This window comes from Camelus bactrianus, chromosome 6 (genome assembly GCF_048773025.1).
Source record: "Camelus bactrianus isolate YW-2024 breed Bactrian camel chromosome 6, ASM4877302v1, whole genome shotgun sequence".
Lineage (NCBI taxonomy): Eukaryota > Metazoa > Chordata > Mammalia > Artiodactyla > Camelidae > Camelus > Camelus bactrianus.
The window spans coordinates 51013682-51028198 of NC_133544.1; the positions used below are offsets into that span (position 1 = coordinate 51013682).

Genomic DNA, 14517 nt, shown 5'->3' on the forward strand with positions numbered 1-14517 from the left:
TCAGTTACTTTGTTTTTATTTCTAACTGAACATTTTCACTTAGTGCTTTTAAATGAAAGTTTAATGACCATGAATTTATAGAATCAGAGGATTTTCAAGTTAAAAATAAGTTAGACGAGGTTTTGTGACATGAGAACTTAGAGCAAAATTTTAAGTACGTGACTGAATATTGTCACATTTATAAGAAGAAATTAGATGTTGCTAATAAGATAGTTTTTTGGTCTTTTTAACTAACTTAGAAATTATTTTATTTCACAGATAAGAAGACTGCAATTTAGAGAATTTTTGCATTCAGGACACTCAGTTTTCCATTCAGTGCCTTTTCAACATTACCTGTATTTCTCCTAGGCAACCCTTTAAAAGTGTGGATAACATTATTCTTGCTGATTGTAATGAGGTTTATGTTGATTGTCTCAATGAGTGACACTAAGTACTTTATTCAGACCAGTGTAATCAGTGTATGTAAAACAAAATAGTTACAAATACCTAATTAATTTTTGCCAAGCGAATGTAACATTTGGAATTTTTCATTATCATTACTGATTGTCAAAAGAAGTTAACCTGTATGAGTTTAGCAATCAGTATTATTTGGTAAATGGATTCCAGTTAGTGAAATCCATTGGGTTGGAGAGGGATGAATAAATTTGATATGGGAATTTAAATGAATGAACAAAATCGTTCATATACAATTTTGTAGGGCTAGGAGTTGTGAAGTTCATTTTTAGGTAATACTATCCAGATTATTTGAGTACATACAGCAACACTGTGTCATGATTTGAATAATAAGGAATTTTAGAATGCTGAGAAGCTGAGGAAATTCAGTGCTATTTGTCAGTAAAATCTAAGTGCTTAGGAAAATGACATTGCAAGGAAATTTTAGTTAAAATTGAAAAAGGAAGTCAAAATAGAAAAAACCTTTTATGTTTTAAATTCAGTAAATCCAAATAACAGCTCTGAGAAAAATAAATTGTGGAAACGTAAAACCCTACCTTTAACTGTAAGTACTGGTAACTATAACAAGTAGTCACCATTATGCCAATAATTGCCAAAAAATATTAACACTTTCTTTCAGTAATCTCGGCTGTTAGCCATGTTAGTGAAAGATGATTCTTCTGCTCTTATTTTTTTTATTTATAAATAAGGTCTTTTTCATTTATCACTAGGAGATATTTATCTTGACCATATTTAGTACAGAAAATAGTGTACATTCATATATAAATAAAGTGGAATACATGAAATGAGCTTTTGGTTCCACTTGTGGGATCTTCATAAGGAGGAATCTCTGATTTATAATTAGGGAAATTTTTGGACTTGATGTATTGAAGTAGTAGAGAAGGGGGAGATTAGAGAAGGGCAGAAGAGAGGATAGATGTCTTCCTTAATGTCAGTGATCTCTATCTAGAGTGTAGGGTGAATAGCCCAATGACAGGGGAGTCAAAAAGAAGGAATATTCAGACCTTGATGCCAGTGATGTAGATTAAAATGATTGGGAAAACTGAAAAAGTAAATACCAACATAGTATGTGAAATTCTGTGGACCTAATTATAGAAAGTAAGTGGAGAAAACTTGCTAAATTATTTAGAGGAACTATATAATCCATGGTTGTTTTTATTTCCTTTGCCTGTATATTTTTCCATTCCTGTTTCTCCAAAAGAATGAGAAAATGAGAATTTGGAGAGGACTTCCCTTTTGCATTGCCATAGCCAGCAGGCTGCATTTTTTCAGTCTGAGATTGAGACAACTGTGGAGATTAGATATGAGGTCTTCAAGATAAATGAGTTACAGCCAATGAAAGTAAAAAATGACATCACAGGTGAAGAAATGTGACCCTTTTTCTCCATTCGCACAGGACAGTTGTCCTCTTGAGCTTTTGTACTTTCTTAAAAAAATAATGGATTTGAGTCGTATTTGAGTTAATTGGACAATGGAGGAAAAGACCATGTGTTTTTCTATATGTATTTTCTCATATCTGTAACATCCGTTGGCAGTATAGCCAAGAGGTATTTGGGGTTGTAGGATTTTTTTTTTTTTAACTTTTTGATGATGGACCTAGAAACTGTGCTGTTCCACGAAGGGACAAGACCAGATACATGCCTGCCCAAGGTACAGGGTGCCACAAACCATGGACCCCTGTGCCACCACCCAGCAGCAGCCACTTGTCCTGGCTCTACCCCAGCACAGCCATGGTCCTAGAAGCAATCTAATCAGTCTGGGGACATGGCAGGAGATCTTTACCTGATGAAACCAGTCTGTAAAGCCTAGAAGAGGTGTTTACTTCTTTAAATGCAGTTACTAATGCAGGGTTACAAAGATAAAAAATCAGGCAAACATGGACCTACCAAAGGAAACTAATAAAGCTCCAGTAACCAACCCCAAGGAAATGGAGGTCTATGAATTGCCTGACAAAAAACTCAAAATAATCATCTTAAAGAAGCACAGTTAGATGCAGGAGAACATAGACAGCTAAGTGAAATCAGAGAAACAATGTATGAACAGAATGAGAAGTACAATAATAATATATTATTATTATATATTATTATATGATAATAATTCATGTGGCTGCATGAATTGAGGTGGCCATGCTGCTGCCAGTGATCTGGGCTGCCTGTGTGGCAGTCTTCTCCCAGCATTTGTCTGTCCCAGATCCAGCACCAAGTCTCCTGGTGGCAACACCTGAGCGAGTGGAGACAGTGGCCACCACTGTCCCATTCAGACCATACCCCAGGCCCTCAGGCCGTCTCTGCATCCCCAGATCGAGTCTTCTGCCAGGGCCTATCTGCCCCAGACCCTGCACCCTACTGTGGCACAGAGTTGGCTGGGCCAGAATGCTTTCTCAGCTGGAAGACAGACCATGGCATGCAGGTCACAATATCTTTTGTGGCACTACTCAAGCAAGTGCTTACATTGGTCACTGCTGCCACACCCAGACCACACCCCAGGCTCCCCTAGGTTGTGCCTGTGTACTAGACTGAGTCTTTTTCCCAGGCCTGGCTGGTCCAGATATCAAGCCAAGTTGTGATGTGGAGTGAGCAGGACCAGTGTGTTCACCTCGTTCGGATTGGGGAGAGTGGCAAGGCAGCAGCCACCAGTGCAAAGCTCTCTCCATCCTGAATATTGGTAAGCCAGTACCCTTGCACTCTTCGCTAGTAGCATCTAAGCTTCTCCAGCCCTTCTGTCTGACCCAGCTGTTCTCCCAGAAGCCAAAGGGCTTGTCTCCTTCGTGTAGGACCCCGGGACTGGGAGGCCCAGTCTGTGGCTTGACCCACTTACTCCCCAGGGCAAGGATCCACCCTTGCGGACCTTCTCTTCCTTTCAGATTCCTTCCAGGGTAAGAGGTCCCAACTTTATGACTTTTCGCCATCCTATTCAGTTATTTGAAAATCTTTCTTGCAGCTTTGGTTGTACAGGAGTTTGGCAGTTTCCAGTCAGTTTTCTGTGTGAATTGTTCCACACATAGATGAATTTTTTTATGTGTTTGTGGGAGGGGTGAGCTCCATGTCCTTCTACTCCGCCACCTTGAGCTGACCCCCTTCATTGATGTTTTGCATTTCCCTAATGAATAATCAGGATGAGCATTTTTTCATGTGTAATTTGCCTCTCGTATATCTTCCTTAGTACAGTGTCCGTATCTTTTGCGCACATTTCCACTGGGTTCTCTGTCTTAAGTTGTAAGAGTTTATTATATATTTTGAATACAGGTTTTTTTTTTAATTAAATGTATGTCTTACAAATATTTTCTCTAGTCTTTTGCTTGCATTTCATTTTCTTAGCTATCTTTTGAAAAACAAAAGATTTTAATTTTTATGAAAAAGTTTATCAATTTTTTTCCTTAATGGTGATTCATTTTTCCTTTTCCTCCATGTCAGAGATTGGATGCCAGACATTATTTTTACATTGTTGAGTCCTCTTTTTTTTTAAGAGTATTGAACTTCAATCTTACACGTAGTTAATTTATGTGAAATGAGTTTGATCCTTTTGAACTTTGCCTTTAAGCTTTGTTAGTGTAGATCCGAAACACCTCTTAGCTAGAGCTAATTAATCTCCAGTACTAACAAATGGCTTTTCTGAGATGTCTACCTGTGTTATAACATGTCTTAACTCTGGCTTGTGGGAACTTAAACTCTTCCCACCACCACGTGTGCTGTACTTTTCAGTAGTACTTTCTCCACTCTCGTGCAGTTTTACCCCACGCATGTTCCGATCATTATTACTCAGCCAAAGACCTCGGTATTATCTTTGCAAATCCCTCTGCAAATCATTAGAACTCTTTGTCTCTGGTACTCTGCCCTGCAAAGTCTAGCCACTTTGGGCTCTCTCAAATCTCTGTTTCTTCAACTTAGGGAGACTGCTGGGTTCTTTTTGGGTTCCCTGACCATGTGTTGCAGCTTGGAAACTCTCTCCAGGCCATTATCTGAGGCAGTCATAGTGGTCATCTCATTTTATTTCATCTCTCAGGGATCAGGGTCGTATACTGCTTATCATCCAGTGTGTGAAAATAGTTGCCTCACTTATTTTGTCCAGTTTCCTAGTTGTTTACAGTGAAAAGGTAGTTCTTGTAGCTGTTTAATCCTTAGTGGAAGAAGTAATAGTTTCTCTTTAATATCACAAGGACAATGTTACAGATATACAGTGGTAGTTAAATCAGGTTGGAGGGAGAAAAATTCTAAGAGCTCTGAATATTGTTAGAAATTGAATGTGGTATCTTTTTTGTACTTTATATGAAAACTTGTTCTCCAAAAATAAATATTCTTTTAGAGGTCTTTAAATTTATTTTTCTTTCTAGAAGAGGTAGTGAGAAGCAAATCAACCTCTTTATAATTGATGGATGTGGAAACTTCAGAATAAAGGAAGGGTAAAAGGGAAATGACTTTTACTTTGATTTGACTTTTAGTATGTAATAATATGTCTGCAGATTAGTTTGGTCTGTTGAGTCAGAATTTGCTCCAATTTGATTTTTCTGTGAAACTGCTAATCACATATCAAATATGCCTTTCCCTTCCCTGTTATTTATAATACCTTCTTTATCATTTATTAAACTCTTTCATGTACAAGGGTCTGTTTCTGGGTATTTGTTCTATTCTGCTGACTTGTCTTTTTGTTTTCTACTAATTTTGACACTGTGGTTTCACTATCTGGTATGAAAGTGTTACCCCAAAAGGAAAAGACCCTGGTTCTTGTCATACTCAAAAGATAAGTTCATAGTCAGGAGACAGTGTGTTTTGTAGTGAAAGATTTTTTAAAATCTAGAAAAGGAAATCTACACCTCCAAGAACAGGAGGCAGGCTGATCCAAGAAGGAAAAGTGGCCATTTTGTCTCCCCTTTTTCTTATACGCTCGCTTAGAGGTGGTCTCTTGATTGATTGATAGCCCTTGTCTCTAGAATGCTTAGTCATGATTGGCCCCTTTGCACATGTGCTTACCCATGGTACTTATGGAAAAACCCATGGGTGGAGCCTAAATCCCAATGTTAATCATAATACAATGAACATTGGGTCATGTCCAGTTAAGTCCTTTCTGCTACGAGCAGTCGTGGCTGTCAGGTTCTGACTGGTTTCTTGCTGGCATTCATTTAGAAGAAGTCAAGTCCCTTTATGCTGGAAGTGGGCATGACATCATCTTCAGGACCATCCTCCCTCTCCTCCACCTGTCTGCCCGGTGCCCCCACATATTTAACTGCCTAACAGAAGTTCTTTCATTCATCCCTATTTTCCTAACCAGGAGCCACATCCATTCTCTTATTTCTTTGCATCTTATCTGGAGGCTTTTATGTATTCTCTAGTGCCTTCTGTTGTTCCTTTTCGCAGCATATTCTTAAAAATATTTGTCTGTACCCACTGTCAGCATTTCTTCACATCCAATCTGACCTCTTCTCATCACACCGTACAAAATGACTTCCATTCTGATCACCATGTTGCTAAGCCAAATGGACATGGTTAGTTCTCATCTTATTAAGACCTCATGACTCTGCTGTTGATCACTTTATTCTTTGTAAAACACTTGCCCCTTGGTTTCTATGATTTCCATATTTCTGGCTTTTCTCTAACTTCTGGCCACTCCTTTGCAGCCTCATCCATCTCTAATTTAATTATTGGAGTTCCTCACAACTTAACTTTTTGCCTGCTTTTCTTCTCATTTATGCTCTTATCCTAAGCCCCATTGCTCCCATCCATGACTTCAGTTATTGTCTGGATAACAGCTCAGCTCCAGACCTGGAAAAGCCTACTTGACATCTTGACTATCTTAAAGGCACCTGAGGCTCAACATGTGCAAAATAGAGCTCACAATCTAACTATTCTACCACCTCACCAAACCCCCTGAAACCTCCAAAACCCTAATTTCTGATTCATTTCTGTGAATCCTGTCTCAATGAAAATCTACCATCTATTCAGTTCCACAACCCAGAAAATTTAGGAGTTACTCTTGACTACTCTCTCCCTCACCCCTTTATAGCTAATCCAAGACCCTTTCCTGTCCGTTTTAGCTCCTGAGTACAGCTTTGAGACTGTCCATTTTCTTCATCTCTACCACCAAAAATCTAATTCAAGCTACCATTATCTCTTATCGCTATTACTAAAATACTCTCTTAACCAGTCTCCCCACTTTGCCTCCTTCCAGGCTGTTCCGGTGCTACAGAAATATTTTCCAGATGTTACCGAACCAAACTGGGGTCTGCTTGCCAAGAGCAATATACTGACACCGGGTTGTGGTGAAGGAAAATGCAGCATTTATTGTAGGGCACTATACAAGGAGGCCAGGACAGCTAGTGCTCAAAAAGCCTGAACTCGGGCATTTTTAAAGGTCAGGTGATGGAGGAGAGTCGCAGGATATGTGATCGGCTCCCGCACAATTCTCTGATATTGTTGATGGTGAGGTAACAGGGCCTTGTCACAGGGGTTAACATTATCAGTCCTTAGGCTCCGGTAGGCCCGAGGGCTCTGTGGTCTCAGACATCAAGTAGTTAATCATCAAGTAGTCTTCCACTTGATGGAGGTTTTAGCACCAGTAAAACAGCTCAGGAATGCGCATCAGATACTGTTACCTGGCTACTTCAGAGAGGAGCTACAGCAGATGATAAACGGGAGGGGTCTGTCCCTGGAAGGCCCCATAGGGTCCAACTTCTTTACAGACACAAATTTAATCATGATATTCCCTGATTACAATCATGTGGGGACATCTCATTATTTTTGAAGGCAAAAACCAAACATTTTTATTTAACATAGAACTCTGACTACTTCTACAGCCTCATTTCATTTTGTGTTCACTAGTCTCTATATTCCACATTACTTTCAGTGTCTCAAGGTCACTTTGTTCCTTTCAACTTCAGGGGCTTTGCATAAGCTTTTCCTTATCCCTGTAACACCCTCTCCTCACACTCATTCTCCTGGTCAGGTCCCACATATCCTTAAGGTCCCATTTTAATCACTTCACTTAGGGGAGCCTCCTCTGACGTACAGTGTCACACAAGCTTGTCCTTCACAGCACTTGATGACTGTCCTGTCTCTGATAGGGTACACAGTGCCTGATGCTTAGTAGGCCCTCAGAGTATTAGGTTGAATGAATTAATGATTATTTCAAGTTGTTTTAGAAACATCAGGCTTTTTAGTGAAACTAAGGTTATTAATTTGGGAAAATGTGACATACTTTGAAGCATTTCTTAAATCTTACTTTATCACTCTTGTAGATTATACATTTCTGTATTAAAGTTATCCCTGACTTTTGTGTTACACGTGCAATCTCTATTTGTTATATTTAAAAGGAGACAGTGGACCCCAAATGGAGTCAGTTGTGCTCAACCCCAGGTCACCAAACCAAGACTTAACCTAACTGCAGTTTCAGTCTCCCCCAGGAAAGTAACCTTTAATCAGTCAGCCTGGAATTACCTGGTCAGCAGTAGTGAGGAAATCCACCCATAGGCCCTTCAGTTCCCTTTAGGAGGGTGACTGTTGCTTGAAACAGTGAAGTCTTTGCTAATAACTTCCTTTTTCCCACCTCCTATCTACCGCTAAAAACCCTTTACTTTTCTATAGCTCTGCAGAGCCCGTTTGCTAGATAGGATGCTGCCTGATTAATGGATCATTTACTAAAGCCAAGTTGATCTTTAAATTTACTTAGTTGAATTTTTGTGTTTATTATTGGAATTTAGGAGTTTTTATCTTTATCTTGTTGTTACTTTTCTCTTACTTTATTTAGAATTTTACTATTAGAAAAGTATGTTTTATAGCTAAAGTTTTCCAAAATTGAAAGATTTTTATGTAGTTTTTTTCTTTAACCTCTCTTGATAAGCTATACGTTTGATCAGAAAACTGGGAAAGTTTCTCTGGATTTTAGTCCAAGAATATTTCTTACTAAAAATTATCTTCAGGGCAATGCCCCACCCTTGAGCATTTAACACATTAAGTTAACTGGTTTGGGTAATTTTTATATTATAATTAACATCTATATAAAACTTAGAGCTTTAAGTAGTTTTCATATGTCATTTTGTTACTCATTCATCCCTAAGCACTTTAAAGTAGGTGTTTATTACTGATGAGGAATTGAGTCCCAAGACCTTAAGAAGACTTTTCCATGGTCATTAAAATACTGAGTTCCTGAACTAACCATTATGCACCAGTCCTCATTCTTTAACACTTACGCTGTTTCTCTTGTATCACATTGTATGTAAAAAGCAATCTGAAAGTACTTAATTGACGTCTTAGTGGGTTATAAGGTAAAAGCATTTCTAGAATATTCCTTCTGCATATTTTTATTTTTAAGTGTTCATATTTTATGTTAATTATTTAGACAATCATTTTAAATTACTTTTTAGGAACCTCCAGAAGTTCAGCCTTTTTGGAGACATAAGTGTTCTACAACAGCAAGGAAGTTTGTCAAATACATACCTCAGCAAGGTGGACCCTGATGGCAAAAAAATTAAACAGTAAGTTATATAGATAGTGGAAAGGGACTCATATTAATAATAATTTTAGTTTTTATGAGAAATTGTAAGATACGATCAGAAGAGTAATATTTTTTCTAAAACCGTATATCCTGGAAATGTCTTAATTATGAAATACAGTAATCAGTACATGCCATTCCATGACCATTATTGCTGTTTAAAACATTTCTCTACTTGTCTTTGCTATAACATAAATTATATATCATCAGTCTTTTCTACCATACTGGTGTAAATGCTCCTTTACTTGGATGAAGAACATATGTCTATATGTTTAATATTTCATAGTCCTTGTTTTAAGGTGAATTTTAATGGTATTTATGATATTACTTGTTGGTTGGATAGAAATTAATGAAAGAAAATGAATCTCAACATCATATGCTATTTCATTGCCTGTTTTCAAAAGTCAGTGTTAAAAGATTAGAGGTAAATGTTAATAGGATCATGTGGCATGTTTTCCTTACAGAATTCAGCAGCTGTTTGAAGAAATACTGAGTAATAGTAGGCAATTGAAATGGCTGTCCTGTGGGTTTATGCTGGAGATAGTAACCCCAACATCACTGTCATCTCTCTCAAACTCTGTTACCAACACCATGGAGCACCTGAGTTTACTGGACAACAATATTCCCGGTAACAGCACCCTTATCACTGCAGTCGAACTGGAGCGATTCGTGAATCTGTGCTCACTTGCCCTGGATTTCTGTGACTTCACAGCTGAGATGGCAAGAGTCTTAACCGATAGCAACCATGTGCCTTTGCAGCGACTTTCTCTCCTGGTCCACAATGTTTCCGTGATGCACAAGTCTCTGGACAACATGCCAAATGATGAGCATTGGAAAGCCTTGTCACGAAAGAGCACCAACCTTCGGGTCTATATGATGGCTTTTGATATCAAGAGTGAAGATATGTTAAAGATTCTGAAACCCAGTATACCGCTCGAGAGGATTCACTTTGACAGCTACATCACCTGTGTTTCAGGAGCTATTGTTGATCTTATATCCAGGCAGTATGACAAGTTCCTCACTCACTTTATACTAATGAATGATGTGATTGACACGTCTGGTTTTCCAGATATTAGTGACAACCGAAATGAAGACCCACTGGTTTTATTAGCATGGAGGTGCACAAAGCTCTCTCTTCTGGCAATTCATGGTAGGTGATTTCTGTTCACTATAATTTGATATTGATATTGATATCACGCCTAAAACCTTTTACAACAATAAAAAGACAGCAGTGACATTTATGTAGTGTCAGGAACTCTTATAACAAGTTGATATGCAGGTTTTTATATTTTTTAACATTTATAAGATACAGCACTTAGAAATGGAAAGTCATATTTCTACCCCAAGTGTTCTGTTCCAGCTTGTGTTTTTTTCTTCTACCATGTGATCGATGGTATTTCACAAAAATGACATTTGAATTTAATTTTTTTCTAAGAAAACATATAGTGGGGAGGGTAATAGCTCAGTGGTAGAGCACATGCTTAGTATGTACAAGGTCCTGGGTTCAGTCCCAAGAACCTCCATTTTTAAAAATTTAAAAAAAATTTTTTTTAAACTTAATGTATCTACCTGCAGTAGGTATATTTCTTCCTCTAATCATAAGAGCTCTTAAAAACATAACACAGAAGGAAGAGTAAATATGATTTCTTTCATACTCCCTGCCTTATCTTCTAGAATCTACGTATCAACATTTTAATTTATACAACATTACAGGTTTTTAAATGATGGTTCTGTTGGTTGAGATGTGCTCTTTTCTTATTTGAGTGCTTTTCATCTTAATGTGAACTATTCTCATTTGGAGAGAGTTCCTCTTCTGACAAGTGAGAAAAACATGTTACTTCCTTTTCTGGAACTTAAAGACATTTACAGAATATAAAATAAAAAGTCTGTTTAAACATCTTAAATTAACTTTATTAGCTCTGTTTCATTATTTTTGAAATTTTTTTAGTCTGCATTTTAGTATAGGAATGTGTGTATCTTGATTTTCAAGTTTTGCTTTATAAATTGGACAAGTCATCAGAAGTAATAGCAAAGAACAGATCAATACTGAAGGTATTAATTAAAATGGGGATTTTTGTATAGGATGAAGAAATGTCAGGTTATTTAAAGTTAGTTTAAGCCAGTCTTTTTAAAGTTTTATTAATAAATAAAATGTTAGCTGCAGTTAAAGCCCTTCCATCTATTCACCTTTATTCCTTTCCAGAGGTAACCACTATTCTAAAGTTAGCACATATCATTCCCACAACTGTTTCGTACTTTACATATTTGCTACTGACAGTTAAAAATTTATCTTTATAGTTCAAAGTGTCACTTTATAACTTTGGACTGTGAAGCACCATAGGAGATGATTTTTTACTAATGAGAAATACCAATTTACTATGTATTGTTAATGGCTACATATATATGCATAAAATTTTTGTTCTTTATGATACATCACTATCCAAAGCTATAAAATTATACTTTAAATGTCTTCAGTTTTACTAAATACCATGATATCAGAATACAGTTACCTACCTGTTCACCACCTACAGTGATATTCTGGGAGACAACATCAAACTTCTAGTCGTTTTTTCCTAGGCTAAACAATCATACTACCTTTTTCAATTCAGTCTATTTTTAAAGGAAAAGGACGAAAGTAGTAAGTGAGATACAAAGTTGTGGGAAAGACTAGCCCATCAAATAGACAAAATCAGACACAAGGGAATGACCGTGCTTGTCTTTTGCTTACTCCGAAGGTTACACCGTGTGGGCGCACAACCTCATTGCCATAGCTCGTCTTCGTGGCTCTGATCTAAAAGTACTTGAAGTCACTGAAGAAAGCATTGATTTTGACCAAGGTGAACTGGCTGACCAGGATGTGGATCCAGTACACAACCTTATTGAGCAGGTATCCCTGGGCCTCGGTCAACCTTGGCACGCGGTCATGGACATCGAATCACTCAGTGTCTTCACTGAACCAAATCGTCATTTTTACAGAGAGATGCAAAGCTTCAGCGAAGACATTTAGCTTTTTCTAAAATGTACAATTCCTGTGGTTACATATGCAAGTAGGGTCCTATTATGTTTTTTTCAGTAGTGTGAATTAATCCCTTTGTGCTGTGTTTAATCAGTATTAGCTTTATAGAATTATATATGTATATTCTACTTCTTGATCAAAGAACATAGTCGGGTATTGGTTTAGAAGTTCAAAGTGACAATGTGTAGGGCTTTCACGGTTAATGGACTTGCTACCAAACCTTAAGGATACACAACCGAAGGTTGTCTGAGGTTGCTGGCTAACTTTATTTTTCAGTGAGTTACTCTGCCTTTTGATGTTTTTATTCTTTGTGTGTCAGAGTTCAGAGCTCAGGAGCCAAAATATTTTTATACATATATAGATATATATCTGTAACCTGGTGGATTTGTATGCAATGCACTGCATTCATGCACTCTGATAGCATTTCATTAATTTTTATTTGAAATAGAATAAGGGAGGATAATATGATCCCAAATGAGTTATCTTTAACAGAAAAGCCAAGACTTTAACTTGCATTACATATATGAGTTGGTATCACCAGTTACCATTCTGAATTTTGTATAGTACTAGGTTCGAACACTGCTTAATCTTTTTTTTAATGCATTTACATAAATACTGAAATTGTTTGGATTTTTTTAAACTATTATCTGACATAATTTTATTCATCAATTACATTATACATTCAAGTTAGCTTTTTAGCCCAGATTTCAAGTAGTGGAGGAAGAAAAAAACATTATTCCAGGGTAAAAACCTCCTTAAAAAATATCAAAACACAGAGTTGTAAACACACATGCTTGCAAACAAACATTAGTCGTGAAATCCCTAGCATCAAGTCACTGGATTTTTCTCTGTCAGCGCGCGTGTCAGCTGCCAAAGAATAGACTTAACTGAAGAAGTGCCCACATGCTGGCAGGGGCCGGCCCACTCTGGCCAGCCAGATACTGCTAGATTGTAATATTTAAGGTCGAATTTCGACCTGTGGTACACAGCTGTGCTGTGGCTCAGTCAGCAACCTCAGAACTCTGAAAAAAAAACAAAACAAAACAAAAAAAAAGAAAAAAAAAACCATGCACCTGTTTCACTGTGAATAGTGAATGTAAAGGAAAGGAAAAACTGAAAGCTTGTTCTATCACAGGTATAAGCTGCTATGATACATGAAGAACATTCCATGAAGTATGTTTTAAAACCTTGTTATATCTGAGAGGCTTTAAAAGCCGATTTAACTGTTTCAGGGCAACCGCGGTACAGACGTGGTCTCTGTGAGACTTCCACCTGACCCCAGTTTTAAGTGGTACGAATGTTGTGCATTTAATGTTAAAGGACAGTCTGCAATAATAAAGTAAGTAGCCAACGTGGGTGCCCAGCAGTGCTGAGACCTGGCTGCTCTATTGTAAGCTTTGGAAACACAATTTATGCAACAGATGTCCAGATATGATTCTATTTATGGAAAAAGTTTATATGTATTTTACAAATGGTTTTACCATCTTATATTAAAATGACCTTTTGACAGGTGTGCACTGTTTTGTCTCCAGTGAGCACATACCATGCGGATTTTATATGTACATCAGTAGTGTGAATCCACTGGCACAGTGTGTGTAAATGCCAGATGTGGTGAGATTTTATCTTATAAATGTGATCAGATAAAATAACTCCTGACAGAAACTGTAAGGAAACCAGCTGAATGTTTGACCTGATGACTGATGTTGTATGGTCTATGTTAAATGTGTATTCTTTTAATCAATGAATAAAGCATTTAAAAGTGATCATTGTAGCATATTTTATTATACATGAAGCATGAAAACCTTTTCTGTTAAATAAACTGCAGTAATCCTTACACTGTGCATAACCATGTTAGCACATACTGTAGTCTGGTGCAGCAAAGCTGAAATTTGAGAAAATATCATTAAAAGTCTTAGGCAGAAATAGTTTGGAAGGTTTTAAATTTTTTAACTCCCTATGGCAAATTATAAGCTTAAAAGCGATAAACTGATTAGGACAAAATCCAAGTTACTTTGTATTTAGAGTATACTGTTGATACTATAAAACAATTTGTAGACCATAGGAACATATTTTTTAAAATCCCTATACTGGATGAGAAAATACTTCAACATGCCAGTATTAAATAGTTTATAAACCCCTGTGTTGCTTGGCTTTGCAAACCTCCAGTCTTGGTTGCTGAGACAAACAGTTGTCACTGATGAGAAAGGAAAGGGCTGCTTTTCCTTCTTCCAGCTGTCCTTCCTTCCACCCTTCCAGACACTGCCTCATCATGGAATAACCTGGTGTTCCCAGAGAACTGTCACCATACCTGCTGCTCCCTTATTTCCTGGACATATCTAACTCCTTTGACCAAGTCAACCTGTCTGTCTTTAAAATACCAAAATAGTGTACAAGTGAAGTTGTATATAATAAAGCACTAAACAGGCTCACTATCTCTTTTCTCCTCTACGCTCTGACTCTGATGCTACATGAGCACAGACTCTTCCTGGAGCTTCTATTTCCTCATCTGTGAAATGAAGGATTTGACTTGGTTAGTTAGCTAAACCCCCGATTCTTCACTAAAAGTT

General features: G+C 37.3%; 1 protein-coding gene across 1 annotated transcript in view; it reads left to right on the forward strand.

Moving 5' to 3' along the window:
- Positions 1–13713, forward strand: part of FBXO33 (F-box protein 33) — a 29573-nt gene extending 15860 nt beyond the window's left edge. The window contains exons 2-4 of the mRNA XM_010967063.3: positions 8807–8917; positions 9399–10084; positions 11670–13713. Of these exons, the coding sequence (XP_010965365.2) occupies positions 8807–8917; positions 9399–10084; positions 11670–11941 (1069 nt within the window). The 3' untranslated portion in view covers positions 11942–13713. The remainder of the gene's footprint in view (positions 1–8806; positions 8918–9398; positions 10085–11669) is intronic.
- Positions 13714–14517: the final 804 nt, after the last annotated feature.